This window comes from Oryx dammah, unplaced genomic scaffold, assembly GCF_014754425.2.
Source record: "Oryx dammah isolate SB20612 unplaced genomic scaffold, SCBI_Odam_1.1 HiC_scaffold_21, whole genome shotgun sequence".
Taxonomy (NCBI): Eukaryota; Metazoa; Chordata; class Mammalia; order Artiodactyla; family Bovidae; genus Oryx; species Oryx dammah.
Genome location: NW_024070205.1, coordinates 5,651,912 through 5,667,142, shown reverse-complemented (window position 1 = coordinate 5,667,142; position 15,231 = coordinate 5,651,912). Strand labels below are relative to the sequence as shown.

General features: G+C 53.2%; 1 protein-coding gene across 1 annotated transcript in view; it reads left to right on the top strand.

Moving 5' to 3' along the window:
* Nucleotides 1-15,231, top strand: part of PLXNA2 (plexin A2) — a 232,718-nt gene that overhangs the window by 139,688 nt on the left and 77,799 nt on the right. Inside the window, exons 5-9 of the mRNA XM_040263761.1 lie at nt 4,975-5,075; nt 8,954-9,077; nt 10,760-10,913; nt 11,610-11,706; nt 14,885-14,999. Of these exons, the coding sequence (XP_040119695.1) occupies nt 4,975-5,075; nt 8,954-9,077; nt 10,760-10,913; nt 11,610-11,706; nt 14,885-14,999 (591 nt within the window). The remainder of the gene's footprint in view (nt 1-4,974; nt 5,076-8,953; nt 9,078-10,759; nt 10,914-11,609; nt 11,707-14,884; nt 15,000-15,231) is intronic.

Below are 15,231 nucleotides of genomic sequence, written 5' to 3'. Positions count from 1 at the left end.
ACACTAATTAAAGTGTCATCATCGAGTGTCCCATTAGACCCTGAGTCAGCCTGACAACGCCCCGCCTGACGCGGTGGACGCTTTCCAGGACTAGCTCCCTTTCGTTCTAGAGCTTCCCCGAGACAGCGGGCACCCCCAGCCCATCCTCCCCCAGGCCCCGGAGCAAGTGCCCACTGTCGCCTGCTTGGTGCCAGCTGAGTGGCCCCTGACCCCAGAAGTTTGAATTCGGTTCCTTCCGGTCCGCCATAGACTCAGAGATACTGGGATCAATTCCTCCCTGGGCCGTGGAGCGGTCCCCAGACCAGCCTCCAGCTCTCCTCCCCGAGAAGCAGTCTAGTTCCTTCTGCAGCCCTGAGGCAGAGTTTGATTCTATTTCTTCTTGGCCCCGGGCAGAGCCTGACATTTAGAAAGATTTCCCAGGATGTGAGGTCACGTTTACCAGTGGTTCTCATAAAAAAATTAGCTGGAGAGCTTGTTGGAACCATTTTCAGGCCCTGCCTCATAGCAGAATTTCTGACTCAGTTGGACTCTGGATTCTGATGTCTCTTAAGCTCACAGGTCATGCCAAGGGTGTTGGTTTGAGGATCCAGGATGCCTCTTCACGGAGGACACTCTTTTGGCCAAGAAGTGATGGACTGGAGAGCTTACACCGTGTGTTCCAGCTGTGTGGACTTCTCTGACCTTCCCAAGTCAACCCAGACCTGCTCCCCAGATTTCTATATACTCATCACTCTTGACCCTCAAGCTCTGCTTTCCTGTTTGCTCATGCAGTTCCTTGCAGCCGGGACGCTCTACGTCTTGTAAATACGATTCACCCTTGAAGACCCAGACCCAGGCCACACCCCTCACAAAGCCTCCTTGGGATGCACGTCTAGAGCCACGCTCCCCCCACGAGAACAAAATGCCAGGCAGCGTGTGTCCTTCTAAGTTTTCTAGCAACCATATTTTAGAAAGTAAGAAGAGGCAGCTGAAATCAATCGTTAGGTTTTATTTAACCCCAGATTTACTAAATTTTCTCAGCACTTGTCAATAAGAATTAGTAACATGCTGTTTTCCATCCTGGTTTTCCATGCTGGGTCATCTACGTCCGGTTGTTTTTAGAGCGTGTCTCAATTCGAACTAGCCCCTTCCAGATGCTGGCAGCCATACCGGCCCATGTGCTGGATGGCATAGACATAGAAGTAGTCTTTTCTTTGCTCCGAATTCCCTCAGCCCTTTTTCAATACCTTTCTAAGAACACACATCACTTTTCTTGTTTTTATGGCTCGGCTGCTTGCAACTTGAAGGTGATGGCTGCGTTTTAATGCTGCTGTTGATTTTATTGCCCTAAAGTGCCCAGCACTGGCCTTTCTGTACGATGTGATCAATGCCTACGAGTTGATGAATGAATATGGAAGCACATGATTATAGGGGAGACAGAGCAGCCGTGGAAACACCTGACTTTGAGCGCCGCCCTCCAGTCCCCTGTGACGTTTCTCTCCTCTGGTTTGTATATGGCTCTTAGATCTCCAAGAAGAGAATAAATTCAAGTTTTAGGACCCCCACTCCCATAAAAGTTTCCTGTTTCACTTTGCTCTTCAACTCTGTGTATTAAAAAAAAAAAAAAATTCCCACCAGGAGGGCCCAGGAAACAGGAAAATAGTTGTGCAGTTGGTTTCGTGTTTGGAGAAGAACAGGCTTCTCACTATCTCCGCGGTACTTGGCGTGAAAGTGGGCTTTGTTGCCGGAGACACTGCTCCCATTCAGGGCCCCATTCCCCAGCTGCTGAGAGCAGGGCTGTGTTTTGACAGACGGGCCGAATGCAATGCAGACAGTTGTTTTAATTTCCAGCCAGATGCAGACATCACTCACACGGAGCCCGAAACCCAGGAAAGGGAGCCGAGCACTGGACCGCGGCTCTCGGGCCCCTGAGGGCGGGTTGGGAGGGGGAGGGCACTAGCGGAAGCCCCCCTGGGCGACTGGGGTCACAGATACCCTGAAGGGCTGAGGGCCCCCAGGCACGGGGAAGGGCCGCGGGGAGAGCATCTGGCAGTCCCATACCGGAAAGGTGCTTCTAGCAGGGATCGCAGGCCACGAGTCAGGGGTCAGCGGGGGTTCCTTAAGGCAGGGTACTGTCAGGGGCCGGTGGTATGCCTGGAGATTACCTTTGAACCATCCACATCATTCAGCAGTCGCAGGGAGGAGTTAGGAGCATCCTGAAAGTCAGAGCTGGAAGGACTCAGGCGGCCTTCCTCTGGGTCAGAAGTGTACCTTCCGAAGCCTCCCAGACACATGTCCCTTTGACTCAGCTCATGCCTCCCACGGACGGGAGTCCCTGCAGGAACCCCAGTCTGCTACATTATTGGACAGCCTTGACGTTCTTCTGTTGAGCTTTCCTGGATCTCTTTACCCCTGGGTCTCATCTCCGTCACAGCGCTGCCTTTCAAACCACGGCAAACCACTTCTGTGTCCCTCCTTGAGATTCACCTTCTCTGAGCTAAAGAAACATCCAGGTCTCTCAAGCTGCACCTCAGATGCCAGCGCTGGGTCCCGCCCCATCGTGACCACCCTTCTGGGAAGTCTGTCTGGTAGGGCTGCATGTCTGCAGGGGCAGGCTGCCCAGCCCTGAACTGGGAACTCCCCAGGGTGGGGCACCTCCGTCCCGACACCACGTCCATTAACGCGGCCTATGACCCAGTTAGTCCCCAGAGCCGTGCCATCACCCTGTCAGGCCCTATTGGACCTCTGAGTTGAGAGTCCACTCAAACCCACACACCTGTCATGCAGGAGCTATTTCAAACCAGCTGTCCTCCAACCTCCACTTAGAATATCCGCTTTTTTAAACTGAATTTCCAGATTTTACACTTAACGCCTTCTGCATCTCATTTGTTTTATTATTAAAGGCAACTCAGGAATGCTTAAAGCTGATCATGTCACTCAGAGGGAAAAGCTTTGTAATTCAGAATGTTAAGTGTTAAGTTGTGGGGCGAATGAGTCCGTGGGGGGGGGCACCCAATAGAGAGAAGGAAGGTTTCTGGGGTTGGTACCCAAAACCTTTCACAGTCTGACCCCTGGTTACATACACCAGCCTCATCTCTCAGCTCGTCGCATCCAGTGTGCACGCCACACTTGAGTTAAGCTGAACTGAGCCATGATTCCCAGGTGAGGCAGTGGTAAAGAATCCGCCTGCCAATGCAGGAGACACAAGAGATGCAGGTTTGATCCCTGGGTCGGAAGATCCCGTGAAGAAGGAAACGGCAACCCACTGCAGTATTCTTGCCTGGAAAAGTCCATGGACAGCGGAGCCTGACGGGCTACAGTCCACAAGGTCATGAAAGAGTCGGACAGGACTGAGTTCACATGTACCAACAGCCATGATTACTTCTGCCCGTGGTAATCTCTCAGCTAGGAAGGCCCTTCCAGGCATCTGCAGCAGGCCCGCTCTTACCCTGACTTACCCATTCTCAGCTGCTGGTCCGTTTTCCAGACAGATTGTGCTGAGTGGCCCCTCCTTTAAGCTGCCAAGGCCCCCGGGGCATATAACCATCGCTTGCAATGGATGTTCGCCACAATGTAGAGTAGGGCTCCGTTTGTAATTACCAAGTCCCGCAGGCTGCATGCTCTGCGGCGGGGGGAGGGGGGAATCTGTGTCCAGTTCGCTGCAGTTTCTCTAGCACACAGCACTGGGAGCCTTGATGCAGTGACATCTGATAAACGGTTGCTGGGTGAGCCGTGTTAGACTCCATCCCGAGCCTCTCGGGAGGATGCTGTGAAGGCGTCTCCATCAGACCCTTCATCCCCCTGCCAGAGGCGGAACACTGGGGCTGCTGGACCACAGGTTGTGTTTCCGCTTGACTTCACACGTCCAGTAGGTGGGGAACCTCTCTGCCCTGACAAATAAGATCCCATTCCCAGCCTAGCAAATGTTTTTGCAGCCCAGCTGCCTGCGGGCTCAGCCATTGACAGATACCTAGGACATACCGAATGCAAGACTTCAATCTTCTGACCCTTTGCCTGGCCTTAATGTTAACACCCGCTGGGCAGGTAAGGGTGAGTAATGAGCACACAGGCCTGGTTTCTGTCCCAGCATGGCCTCACCCGGAAGCCAGGAAGGGAAGGCTGCCTGCTCTAGTAGGGGGGCAGGTCACGGGCTTGAGCTACACACTCCCCTTTCCCCAGTAAGACGACATCAGACAGGCAGCTCATCTCTGTTCCCATTTAGCCAGACTTTTCAAAGGACGGGAGATTTACTAGGGAAAACTGAATACAGACATCAGAGAATGGGCTAATTGGATCCAGGTGGTGCGTCTGGTTGGCGGTAAAAAGACGGTGCCACTCGGTGAATACTATTTGATAGGGAAAGTTTCTCCTTCTCTCTCTTTTTATTTATCAGTGTTTTCTTTGCAGGCAGGATGTCTCAGCCCGAGCCCAGCTGAAAGCTCTTCAGAGGCTAGTTGGTGGCACTCAATGGCCTTTCAGCAGAGTTAACCGTTTCCAGCGTCTTCCTGGAGCAGGCCCAGCCCTCCTGAGGACTTTAGTGCAGGCAGAGAGAGCCTGGAGGGCTTGCTTCCACCCCTGGGAAAGGCCAGAAGCCTGGGGGCTGTTAGCTGTGCCTGCCTCGTGCAGGGGAAACAGATGAGAACACTGAAGGACCGATTCAGCCCTGTTGTCTCCTCTCTAGGGGTGGTGGCAGTGCAAATGTGCACACGCATGTGTGTGTTAGTCGCTCAGTCGTGTCCGACTCTTTGCGACCCCATGAACTGTAGCCTGCCAAGCTGCTCTGTCCATGGAAGTCTCCAGGCAAGAATACTGGAGTGGGTAGCCTATCCCTGCTCCAGAGGATCTTCCCAGCTCAGGGGTGGAACTCTGGTCTCCTGCATCGCAGGCAGATTCTTTCCCATTTGAGCTACAGTGGTTAGGTGTAACTGAGTCTGAACACACCGTCCGGAGGCATCACTCCCTGATCTAACCTGCTGTCTTTTCCCTCTCGGCCAGATCACCAGGGTCCCCGTGGAATCCTGTGAGCAGTACACGACCTGCGGGGAGTGCCTGAGCTCGGGGGACCCTCACTGTGGCTGGTGTGCCCTGCACAACATGTAAGTTTGGCACAGTCTGGAAAAAAAAACAAACCTGGAATGCAGAAGACCAGGTACTTTCCTGGGAATGTTGATGAGGGATGTGACCTCAGTTTGCAGGGAGAGAGGAATTTCCCTCTGCTGAGCAGTAATTCTAATCGTGGTCGGAGTGCTGAAAGCAAAGAAGAAGAGAGGCCGTGAGTGCCTTCTTTGCAAGGGCGGTGCCTCTGTGGTCTCATCTCCAAAACCCGACCCCTACTCCCTCCATCTCTGGCCAGCTGCTCTGAAGTCTGTACCTTTGCTACAGGGAAGGCTAGTGGTGGTGGAAGAACTTGCAAGGGAAGTTAAAGCGTCTCTAGATTGTAGCCTTAACAAGGCACCTCCTTCCTGGAGTTTGGACTCCAGTGAGCGGCCGTGTGACCCGGCATGGTCCACTGACAACCCTGGGCCTCTTTTTCCCCATCGCTAAAAAGGGATAATGCCTACCTCACAGGTGAACCGTGAGGATTAAATGCTAAATAAATGCTTTGGCAGTAAGGAAGCTCAGGATAAGCTACACAAGTCAAAATGATGATCATGGACTTGGAACCCTTGGGAGGACCCTTCTGGCCTCGTCAGTCCCTGATTCCAAGAAGCCTACATCTCACTCCAGCTGGCCTCACATCTCTATTCAGATACACCCCCCTGCCACTGAATACCAGCCCGATAGAAATGCAAAATCGCACTTAAACTTCCTAACTCCAAGAGCCCCAGAGGGAGAGCAGAGGGGAGAAACCCCAAAGGCAGAGGGGGAGGCGGCTGGCTAGGAATTCTGCTCCCCAGCGGCCTCGGAAACTCCAGGGCTCCGTGCCAGCCAGCAGAGCACCCCCACGAGAAGTGCCGGTTTAGGGTGGGGGCGGAGGCGGAGGGCCAGAGTTCAGGGTCCTGCACAATCGCTCTTGGCTTCCAGCCTCCACAGCAGGTGTTGGAAGGGCTATGCAGGGAGGGAGCGAAGCAGGCGCCTCACAGTTGCAAAATCCGGACTGGATTGGCACCCACACATCCTGGGTTCCCTGCTTAGATTCGGAGGTAAGAGGCTCCTCAGAAAAGTTTTTGCCAGAAATGCCCTCACCAGAACCAGGACAGAGCGGCGCCACGTGGGTCAGACAAGTGGCAGAGATACTGATGCCACCCCTGCTGGGCCCCGGGAATGCCGGAAAGGGCTCAGTCGTGTCCAACTCTTTGCGACCCCATGGACCGTAGCCCACCAGGCTCCTTGGTCCATGGGATTTTCCAGGCAAGAGTACTGGAGTGGGTTGCCATTTCCTTCTCCAGGGGATCTTCCCGACCCAGGGGTTGAACCTGAGTCTCCAGCATTGAGAGGTGGCTACAATTGGGGTTCCCATCGGTGAGGCTGGCCCTACAGCCAGCAGGCTCTCTTTCCTCATGAGGGTTTCTCCCTCCACGGAACCCGACAGCCACCCCCAGCTCCTCGCAGTGGCCTGGGTCACCTGGCCCCCTCACTGGGCGGTGGACAGGTCCAGCCATACCACCACCCAGTCTGGCCACGATGTCCGAGTCTCCCAGACCACCCATCCTCCTGGGCCAGGTCAGCCGGGCTCTTAGAATGACCTCAGGAAGGGTCTCAGGTTTCCTCTGCGCTCTGAGCCCCTCCCCTCTCATCACCTCCCAGGGATGCACCGCTCCTTCCAACAGCTCAGCTTGCCTCTTGCACCATGTGTGCATCAAGCCTTTCCCCAGTTCCACATGGACTTTTCCCTTCTCCTGGCCGGTCTCATCTTCAGCCCCTTGGGCACTGCCCACCCACCCGCCGTCCCCTTGCCTGGGTGACGGGGCCGAGTGGAGGGACCACCTCCAGCGCACTGGATTTGAGCAGAGGCAGAGGGCTGAGGGAGGTAGCTCAAGAGCCTCTGGATCTGAAACCCTCCTGTCTCTTCTGTAGGCCTTGCTCTTGCAAGTATGTTATTGTCTCAGAGGCTATTTATCTCTGTTGGGGCTGTTGCCATAAATAGTATGATAAAAAAGAGCCATTTCAGTGAGTCAATGAGATAAAGGCTCCAGTCAAGAGCTCACTTTAGAGCTATCTTAAGGATTCACTTAAACCTCCATAATTCTTTCCTTTGACAGCATTCATATTTAGATCCATTATGTGCCTGGCAAGGAAGGGTCGGGGGGAGGGAATTTGTGGGGAGTTCGGTGGGAATCTCCGCTGGGTGGTGAACTCTTGTCGCGTCCCCAGAGGGGCGCTTTGGTCGGAGAAGCGCCAGCCCTGGAGCCTGCGTGCAGGGGTCACAGTGCCCACCTGCTGCTGTGGCCCGCAGCGCCAAGGACCAGAGATGAAGATGGGGGACGAAGCTCCACGCGCGCTTCCTGACAGAGGCAACCCTGCCCGTGCCTCCCCGTCTGTGTTTCACAAACATTTATTGAAAATAAACCATGTGACAGGTGGAATATCTCAATGAATAAAACATGGCCCCTGCCTTCAAAGAGCCGGGAATCCAGCCACAAGGTCACACGCACGCTATCCCACACAGCTAAGACCCTATCCAGGGTTTTACATGCCCCTGGGGGGGAATAATAATAATATCCATAGCCATCATCATTAATATTTTTCTTAGTAGGGCCAAGAACAGGCCATTTTCTAAACACTAGTTCTTTTAATACTTACACCAGGCCTGTGAGATACAGTATTATCATTGGGCCCCGCATTTTACAGCTGGGGGAGCTGACACGTGGGGACTTCCAGGAACTTGCCCAATGGGGCCACAGCTAGCAGGCTGGAGGTCTGGGTTAGAACCCAAGCACCCTGCTCCAGAGTTCACATTCTTTGCCTTTTGCCTGATACGTCTTCTGTTCCCCAACCTTCCCTCCCTCACTCACAGAGCTTCCCATAAAGATGCTGTCTATAAGAGCTATTCTTTATGTCTAAACTGCAGCTCTCATTTTGGGAGGAGGGGCTTTGATCCCACTTCTCTTAGTCTGTCCTCTTTTTAAATAGTCTTCTAATTTGTTTTTTATTATTTTTGGCTGTGCCAGGTCTCCGTTGCCGAGCGGGCTTTTCTCTCGTTGCAGCATCGGGCGTCTCATTGCCGAGTGGGCTTTTCTCTTGTTGCAGAGCACGGGCTCTGGGGGGTGTGGACTTCAGCACTTGCAGCTCCAGGGTTCTAGAGCGCAGGCCGGGAGTTGTGGTGCCCCGGCTTAGTTGCTCCACAGCATGTGGGATCTTCCCGAATCAGGGGTTGAACCTGTGTCTCCTGTACTGGCAAGCAGATTTGTTGCAGGGAGGGGGATCCCCTCCAGGGCCTGAAACTGGGCTTTTGTCTAACACTCAGAAATGAATTGTCCAAGGAGATACACGTGTTGACAAAGCAAGACACTTTATTGGAAAGGCCGCTGGGCAGAGAGCAGGAGGGTGAGGGAACCCAGAGAACTGCTCCGCCACGTGGCTCGCAGTCTCGGGCTTTATGGTGATGGGATTAGTTTCCCGGTTGTCTTTAGCCCATCATTCTGACTCAGAGTCCTTCCTGGTGGTGCAGGCCTTGTTCAGCCAAGATGGATGCCAGCGAGGAGGATTCTGGGAGGGGGTCAGACATGTGGTGTCTCCTTTTGACCTTTCCCGAACTCTTCCGGTGGGGGGTGGCTTCTTAGTTCCGTGTTCCTCACCAGGACCTCCGGTCATAAAACAGCTCCTGCCAGTGGTGACGGTGGTGCCTGGCCGGGGTGCTTCCCCTAACAGATTCTTTCCCACTGAGCCACCAGGAAAGCTCCCTTAGCCTGTCTTAGACCGCAGTAGAGACCATCTGGGAGTCACCGAGCCCTCTGGGAGAAGGGAAGCTCGCCCTGAGAAGACGGACACGGGCCGCAGGGCCGCCTCACTCACCCCTGTGCGTCTGTGGCAGGTGCTCCCGCAGGGACCGGTGCCAGCGGGCCTGGGAGCCTAACCGATTTGCCGCCAGCATCAGCCAGTGCGTGAGGCTCGAGGTGCACCCCAGCAGCATCTCCGTGTCTGAGCACAGCCGGCTGGTGAGTGAGCGCGAGCGGGGCCTGGGGGCGGGGCTCAGCGCGCGCAGGCGTGGGTGTGTTCCTTTAACTCCGCAGTGTAAGCGGATCAGACTCCACGCGCTCCGAGGACATTTTAGAGGAAAACTATGGTAACGCCTGTCGTTTCCCAGGACCCAGTCATTCGCCCCGCTCCTTGCAGATCCGTCACCCAGTGATCTGGTTTGTAAATCTGCACTTTGCATTTAGCAACAAGCCTCTGCAGCATCATACAATCCCATCCCATTCTGTGGTGTATGATGGAGATTTGCACAGTTGCTCACAGGAACTTGGAGTTGCCTTTGTATGTGTATGTGAGAGAGAGGCAGACAGACAGATGGACAGACAGACACAGAGAGACTGAGCTTAACTCACAGGGTGTGCCGAAAGAATATTAAAGAGATAGAGCAGTCCTTCACCACCTGTCGAGGTGCAAGCCCAAATACTCCACATCCTAGGGCCTGCACGGTTATTCCCTTCTGGAGGTTTTATGGGCATTCACGAATGCTAATTAGTTAATGAACCTCCCAAGACTTGCGTTCATTCATCCCCACTGGGAGGTTTTGGCTCCCACAGAGCTGAGGGAACAAACAGCAGAGTTTGTACCTAAGTCTCTCGGCCCCATGGAAACGAAACTGGGGCAGAGGTTCAGCGGCAGACAAATGTATGGAAAGGCTAGGTGATGGCCACTGGGGCTGAGAAAGCCCTCCAGGCATCATGAGAAGACAAAGCAAGACCTCCCTCCCTCAGGACTCGCTTCTCGGAGGACACGGGGTGTTGTCACTGCGAACCCCCATGGGCACTCCCCACTGGAGGAGTCACATTTCTCTCCTCTGGTTTCCAATACCACTTAGATATCATATTGTTGTCATTTAGTACAAACCCACTTCCGAGGGCACGGAATTCAGAGCAGTGTTTGGCTATTAAGTGGTTTCTTGATCATTCTTCTGACAGTCTGTGATATTTTTACCATTCGGAGGAGGATATGCAAACTTAAAAAGTCTGCAGACCTCTGGCCTCCCTGGAAGCCTAGGGAACCGCAGACGTCATCCAGGGCATTGGTGTCCACTCCCTGCCTTTCTCTGATCCTCTAAGCGCCTTGTGAGGCAACTGCCCTGCTCTCGGGGAGCACTCAGGGGGCAAAGAGCCAGAGGCCGACCGAGAATAGAAGCCCACCACCTTGGTAGCCAGCCCCTGCATGACAGCGAGGGTGGGGAGCCGGCCAAATGGTAAACTCCTTATAAACCTCCAGGCTGGTAACACATGTTCTCCTATGAACCTAAGGCTTGTTTGTGATGAGTTCAACTCATAACTGGCTTTTTTCAAGTTTGCATGGTTTCATGTCAAAACGAGCTCGGGCTGAGATGGGTTTTGGGAACTTCCCCCACCTCTAGCATCCCTTCCTCTCCCGCCAGTGCTTTATGATTCTGGACAAAACCAAAAAGTAATATCAATAATAAAGACCACTGACCCCGCAACACCCTTGCAATGCTACGGTAAAGGCTCCGGGTCAAAGCTAGAAGGTCTCCTGGACCGACATCCTCTTCCTAGATGAGGTCCGGGGAGAGGAGTGAGCAAGTGGACAGCGGCAGGGCCAGGCCTGGAGCTCAGGTCCCCTGAGCCCTGCAGGGTCTTCCCACAGCGTCGTCTCTCTGCTCCGCCCACAGCTCAGCCTGGTTGTGAGCGATGCCCCCGATCTGTCTGTGGGCATCTCCTGTGCCTTTGGGAACCTGACGGAGGTAGAGGGACAAGTATCTGGGAGCCAGGTCATCTGCATCTCACCGGGACCCAAGGATGTGCCTGTCATCCCTCTGGATCAGGGTAAGAAGCCTCTGCAGTGAGCGTCAAATGCTCAGGGCTGCTTGATCAGGCTGGCCCAGAGTAGGGGACCCAGGAGACAGGGTGGCAAGTGCCAGCACAGACCGACTGACAGCTGCCAGACTAGGTGTTCTTACGCCAGACTCTAATTTGACTTATAAATCCATTTAAGTTTGAAAGCAAGCTGTCATGCCCCAAGGAAATTTCAGGAAGAGGGAGGTCCCTGTCTCCCATTTGGGTTAAGCCTGCACAATGTGCATAAGAGTTTTTCCAGACTTCCCTTCCCTTCGAGGAACATCGGTGGCTTCAGCCAGTGGTTTTTAGTAGGTTCTTTTCATAGAACTGGGGGCTTTTAGAGGTTTTGACCTGATATATATATTTTTAAAATTTTAATTTTTTTTTTGGTGACCTGATATTTCTGACAGTCTTTCAGTAACTGAACATATTCAGCCTAGGCAGGGGACCCTACAAGATCTGATCCGTCACCTCCTCCCTAAGAGGGGGACCTGGGGTGTCTGGGTCTCAGTGATGGGCTGGTCATCAGAAGGACGAAAGGGACTTTTGGAAGAGGACTCAGGAAGGCTCCATCTGCCATCACTGCCCCACGGGAGCCCCGGAGTGGCTGAATGATTTACCCCCCAGCCTCTCCACTGGGCTCCCAGCTTGTAACTTTCTCCTCCCCACCCCTTTTTTTTTCAGACTGGTTTGGGCTAGAGCTGCAGCTGAGATCCAAGGAGACAGGGAAGATATTCGTCAGCACTGAGTTCAAGTTCTACAACTGCAGTGCCCACCAACTGTAAGCACGCCCCTAGCGGCGCTAGCAGTCATTTAGGGTCAGAGTGGGAAGAGCACCTAGGCCAGAGTCCTCCCTTAGAGATGAGGTCAGAGGAGGCTGGCGAGCAAGTGGGTCCTGGCAGGGCCAGGCCAGAAGCCAACTTGCCCCGGGTCTGAATATGTGTGTGTGGGGGGGGTTCCTAAGTTCCCTTAGGACAAGAATGGTCTTACGTTCACCACCCAATCTCCTGATCAGACGTGGCACTTTGTCTAGAACATCGAAAAGTGTCCCATAAATATTCCAGTTATATTCAGTTTATTCAGTTATACCCAACTGAATGGCATTTGCTGTCCACAGCCTCTGATCTCATTCAGTCTCCCTCACAACACACCCTACCCTCAACTCTCAAGCTAAAACGGGTTTGAAATAGAAACAGAAGTCACAACCCAGGAGCTCGAAGGAAAGTCCTCCCTTTTATGCCAGCGGGTGGTGGCTTTGAATGTGGAGATCAACAGCCAGCGGCATGTACCCACATCATCCATGGGCACGTGAAGAGGGCCTCAGAGATGACAGCCTCAGAGGAAGGGGCAAGGCTGGGAAAATGGCCTCACCCAGCGCCTGAATAAAGGACCTGGGCTGGGACACAGCGAGGAGGCTTTCAGCTCTACCGAGCTCCACACTGAGCCTTCAACTTTTCAAGGAGGAAGCGAAAACCAGACCCAACCGTCGGTCCCCAGGGGGCTTAGGTGCTGACCATGTGCCTTCACCAGCCACGTCCAGCAGCTGAGTGCCATGGCTGTGAGTTCTTACAGCTGTGCAGAAAGCCGGGCGCACTTCATAAGTAAAAATCGGGGCCAGGAGTGGAGGAGAGAGAGCCATACTTAGTTTCTGCCGGTCTTCTCTTGAAGTGAAACTGAGACTCTTTCCACGTTATCTGGAAACTAATGTGCTGTGTGATTGAGAAAAAGAGAAACCGGGGTCTCTATAATAGGGCCACATAAAGGGCCATGTGACCTTGGTCATAGGCAAGAGCAGAGGTCAACCAAGATCTCCAGGCCAGAGGGAGAAGCGCCTGGGAACGTTCTGGGGACCCATCCTTCCTGTTGCCCAGGGCAGCATCTGCCTGAGGACTCCAGTGGCGTCAAGCCTGAGGGTCCAGGCTGCGGCCACGACGGGCCCAGCAATCCATGTGGGGAAAGGCTCCGTTAGCAGCTAAGCCCTAAAGGAACCTTTAAGCCATACAAATAGACAAATGAGCTTCATTCATTTCCCCTTTTCTGATCTGGATTTTCATGATGAGAATCATTTGCTGGAGTTCTTGGGTCTCCAGAGTAGCTAAGGAAGGAGCACCGTCACTTGGACCCATTTGGGACAAATCAATAGATGAGACAGAAAGACAGAACAAGTGATAAAAAGTGGCTTGGGAGGAGCCAAGACAAGGGGGTATGTGGCAGAAGCTGAACCGGATAAAATCGCCCCCTAAGCCCTGCGTCCAATCCCAGCTAACCCTGTTTTGGGAACTGCGAGCATCTTGGAGTGGGAACTCCCCAACCTCCCTCTCACGCTCCAGCACAGTGGTGATGGAACGCATTGCTTGTGAGAACGTCCTCATCTCCACGACACCCCAGTGTGATGTCACCACTCTCCACCGTGGATTACCGTGGCAGTGGAGATGCTGTCACGGGCAGCAAGTTTTAGCAGAAAGAAAAGCAAGTATCTTTGTCCTTTTATTGCCACGCACTGTCTTATCTTATCCATCCAGTTACAAATCACAGGATCGTGTTCAAGCCTCTCCTTTTACTATGATAAACTAAGGCCCAGAGGGGATAGGTGCTCCATTGGAGGTCACCAAATTAGCAAGTGGACAAGCCTGTTCTCGAAGAACCCTGATCTCATCATCCTTGATCCATTTTTGTGATTTACTTGCTGAATCGTAAGATGTGAGGAAGACCCAATCCATCTGGCCTAAGTGCAGGAACGAAATAACTATGGGCATATCTAGAAGGGGATGAAAATATCCGGCATGGGGAAGAAGTGTCGATGGGATATCGCGCCTGGTCCAACGTGGTTTATAAGCCAATGGGCCCTGGATCAAGCCCCATCCGCCCGAATGCCGTTAGAGCCCCAGCAGGTGGCGCCAGTTTGCAGACCTGGCCATGTGCCTGCCAGGTTGGTCCAATGGGAACAAGGCTGGACTAGGGGGGATCTGGCAAGGAGCCGGTAGAGCAACTCCACCGGCCAAACCTATTTCCCTGACGGTGGTCTGACCGCACACAGGGAGCCTAGATGATACACAGAATGCAGGGGAAACCGGAGGGAAAGAGGCGCTCTACCTAGCGAGAAAGGCAGGAACCACACGCAGCCTGTTGCTCCCACATCTGGCTACTTGGAGAGGGCAACAGAGTCATCAGCTGATACCCATTCACTCCACTCAAACTCCAAAACACAGGTGATATGAACCACCTGTGAACACTCAAATATGCGTTAAGAGCTTGAAGTAACAGGGACGTTAAGCCCCTAAAAATAATACATTTAGCATTGTATTTTTTAAAACCATGTCCTATACGTTATCTCGTTTGACACAAAACAACCCCGTGGAGTGGACAGAAAAGTTTTAGTACAGACGGATGAAGAAATTCCGATTCAGCAGGTGAAGTGACTTACTCGGGGCAGCCCTAATGGCAGGGCCAGAGGCAAAACGGGAACCAGGTCGGCCCAGTTCCTATCCCTGCTCTCCTTGGGCCATTCCCTCTTATAAGTGGTGCTAGGCTGGCAAATGTTTAGCTATCAGAAATCAGGGAGAAAAGCTTATTAGGTGGCATTTTCCAATTTCTATGGCATAAATACTCCCTCTGTGGCTCGTTTCAAGCTACTATCATGTTGATGACCCGCTTGCAACATTCCTGAAAATATGAATAATTGGCTGTCATGAGCTGAAACAGACCAACTCTAGCACTCCACTGCTTTCAGAGACATTCCCACTCTGGACACATTTCTCCCTCAATTTTCTGGTCCCCTGGTCCCCTGAGCATCTTAGAGGGAGAAGCCACAATTTTCAGGGCTGGGGATGCCCCCGCAGCCCACCTCCCTGAGAGTGAGACTCGGGTAACAGACTTCCATCATGGCACGTGGGCTCCCTGGTCCCCTTCCCTTCCCTGTGTGCTCTCCTCTTTGCCTCTTACTGTCTGCGTCTTTGCAGGTGCCTGTCCTGTGTCAACAGCGCCTTCCGCTGCCATTGGTGCAAATACCGAAACCTCTGTACTCATGACCCCACCACCTGCTCCTTCCAGGAGGGTCGGATCAACATTTCAGAGGTAAGCAGGGCTCAGCCTGGCACGGCAACATCCCCAGTGAATCCGCGCAGACCTCCCTTTTCAGATGGCCAGTCCGACAGCTTGGCCATCTCCTTGCCCTGGTCCATGTTGTCTTCTTCCAGAGAGGTTAGAAAGCCTTGGTATTATAAAGCCAAAAAAAAAAAAAAAAGGCAGCAAATACTCCTGAGAAGGAGACGTGTGCTGTATTTGCTAGACTCCAGGAATTGTATTC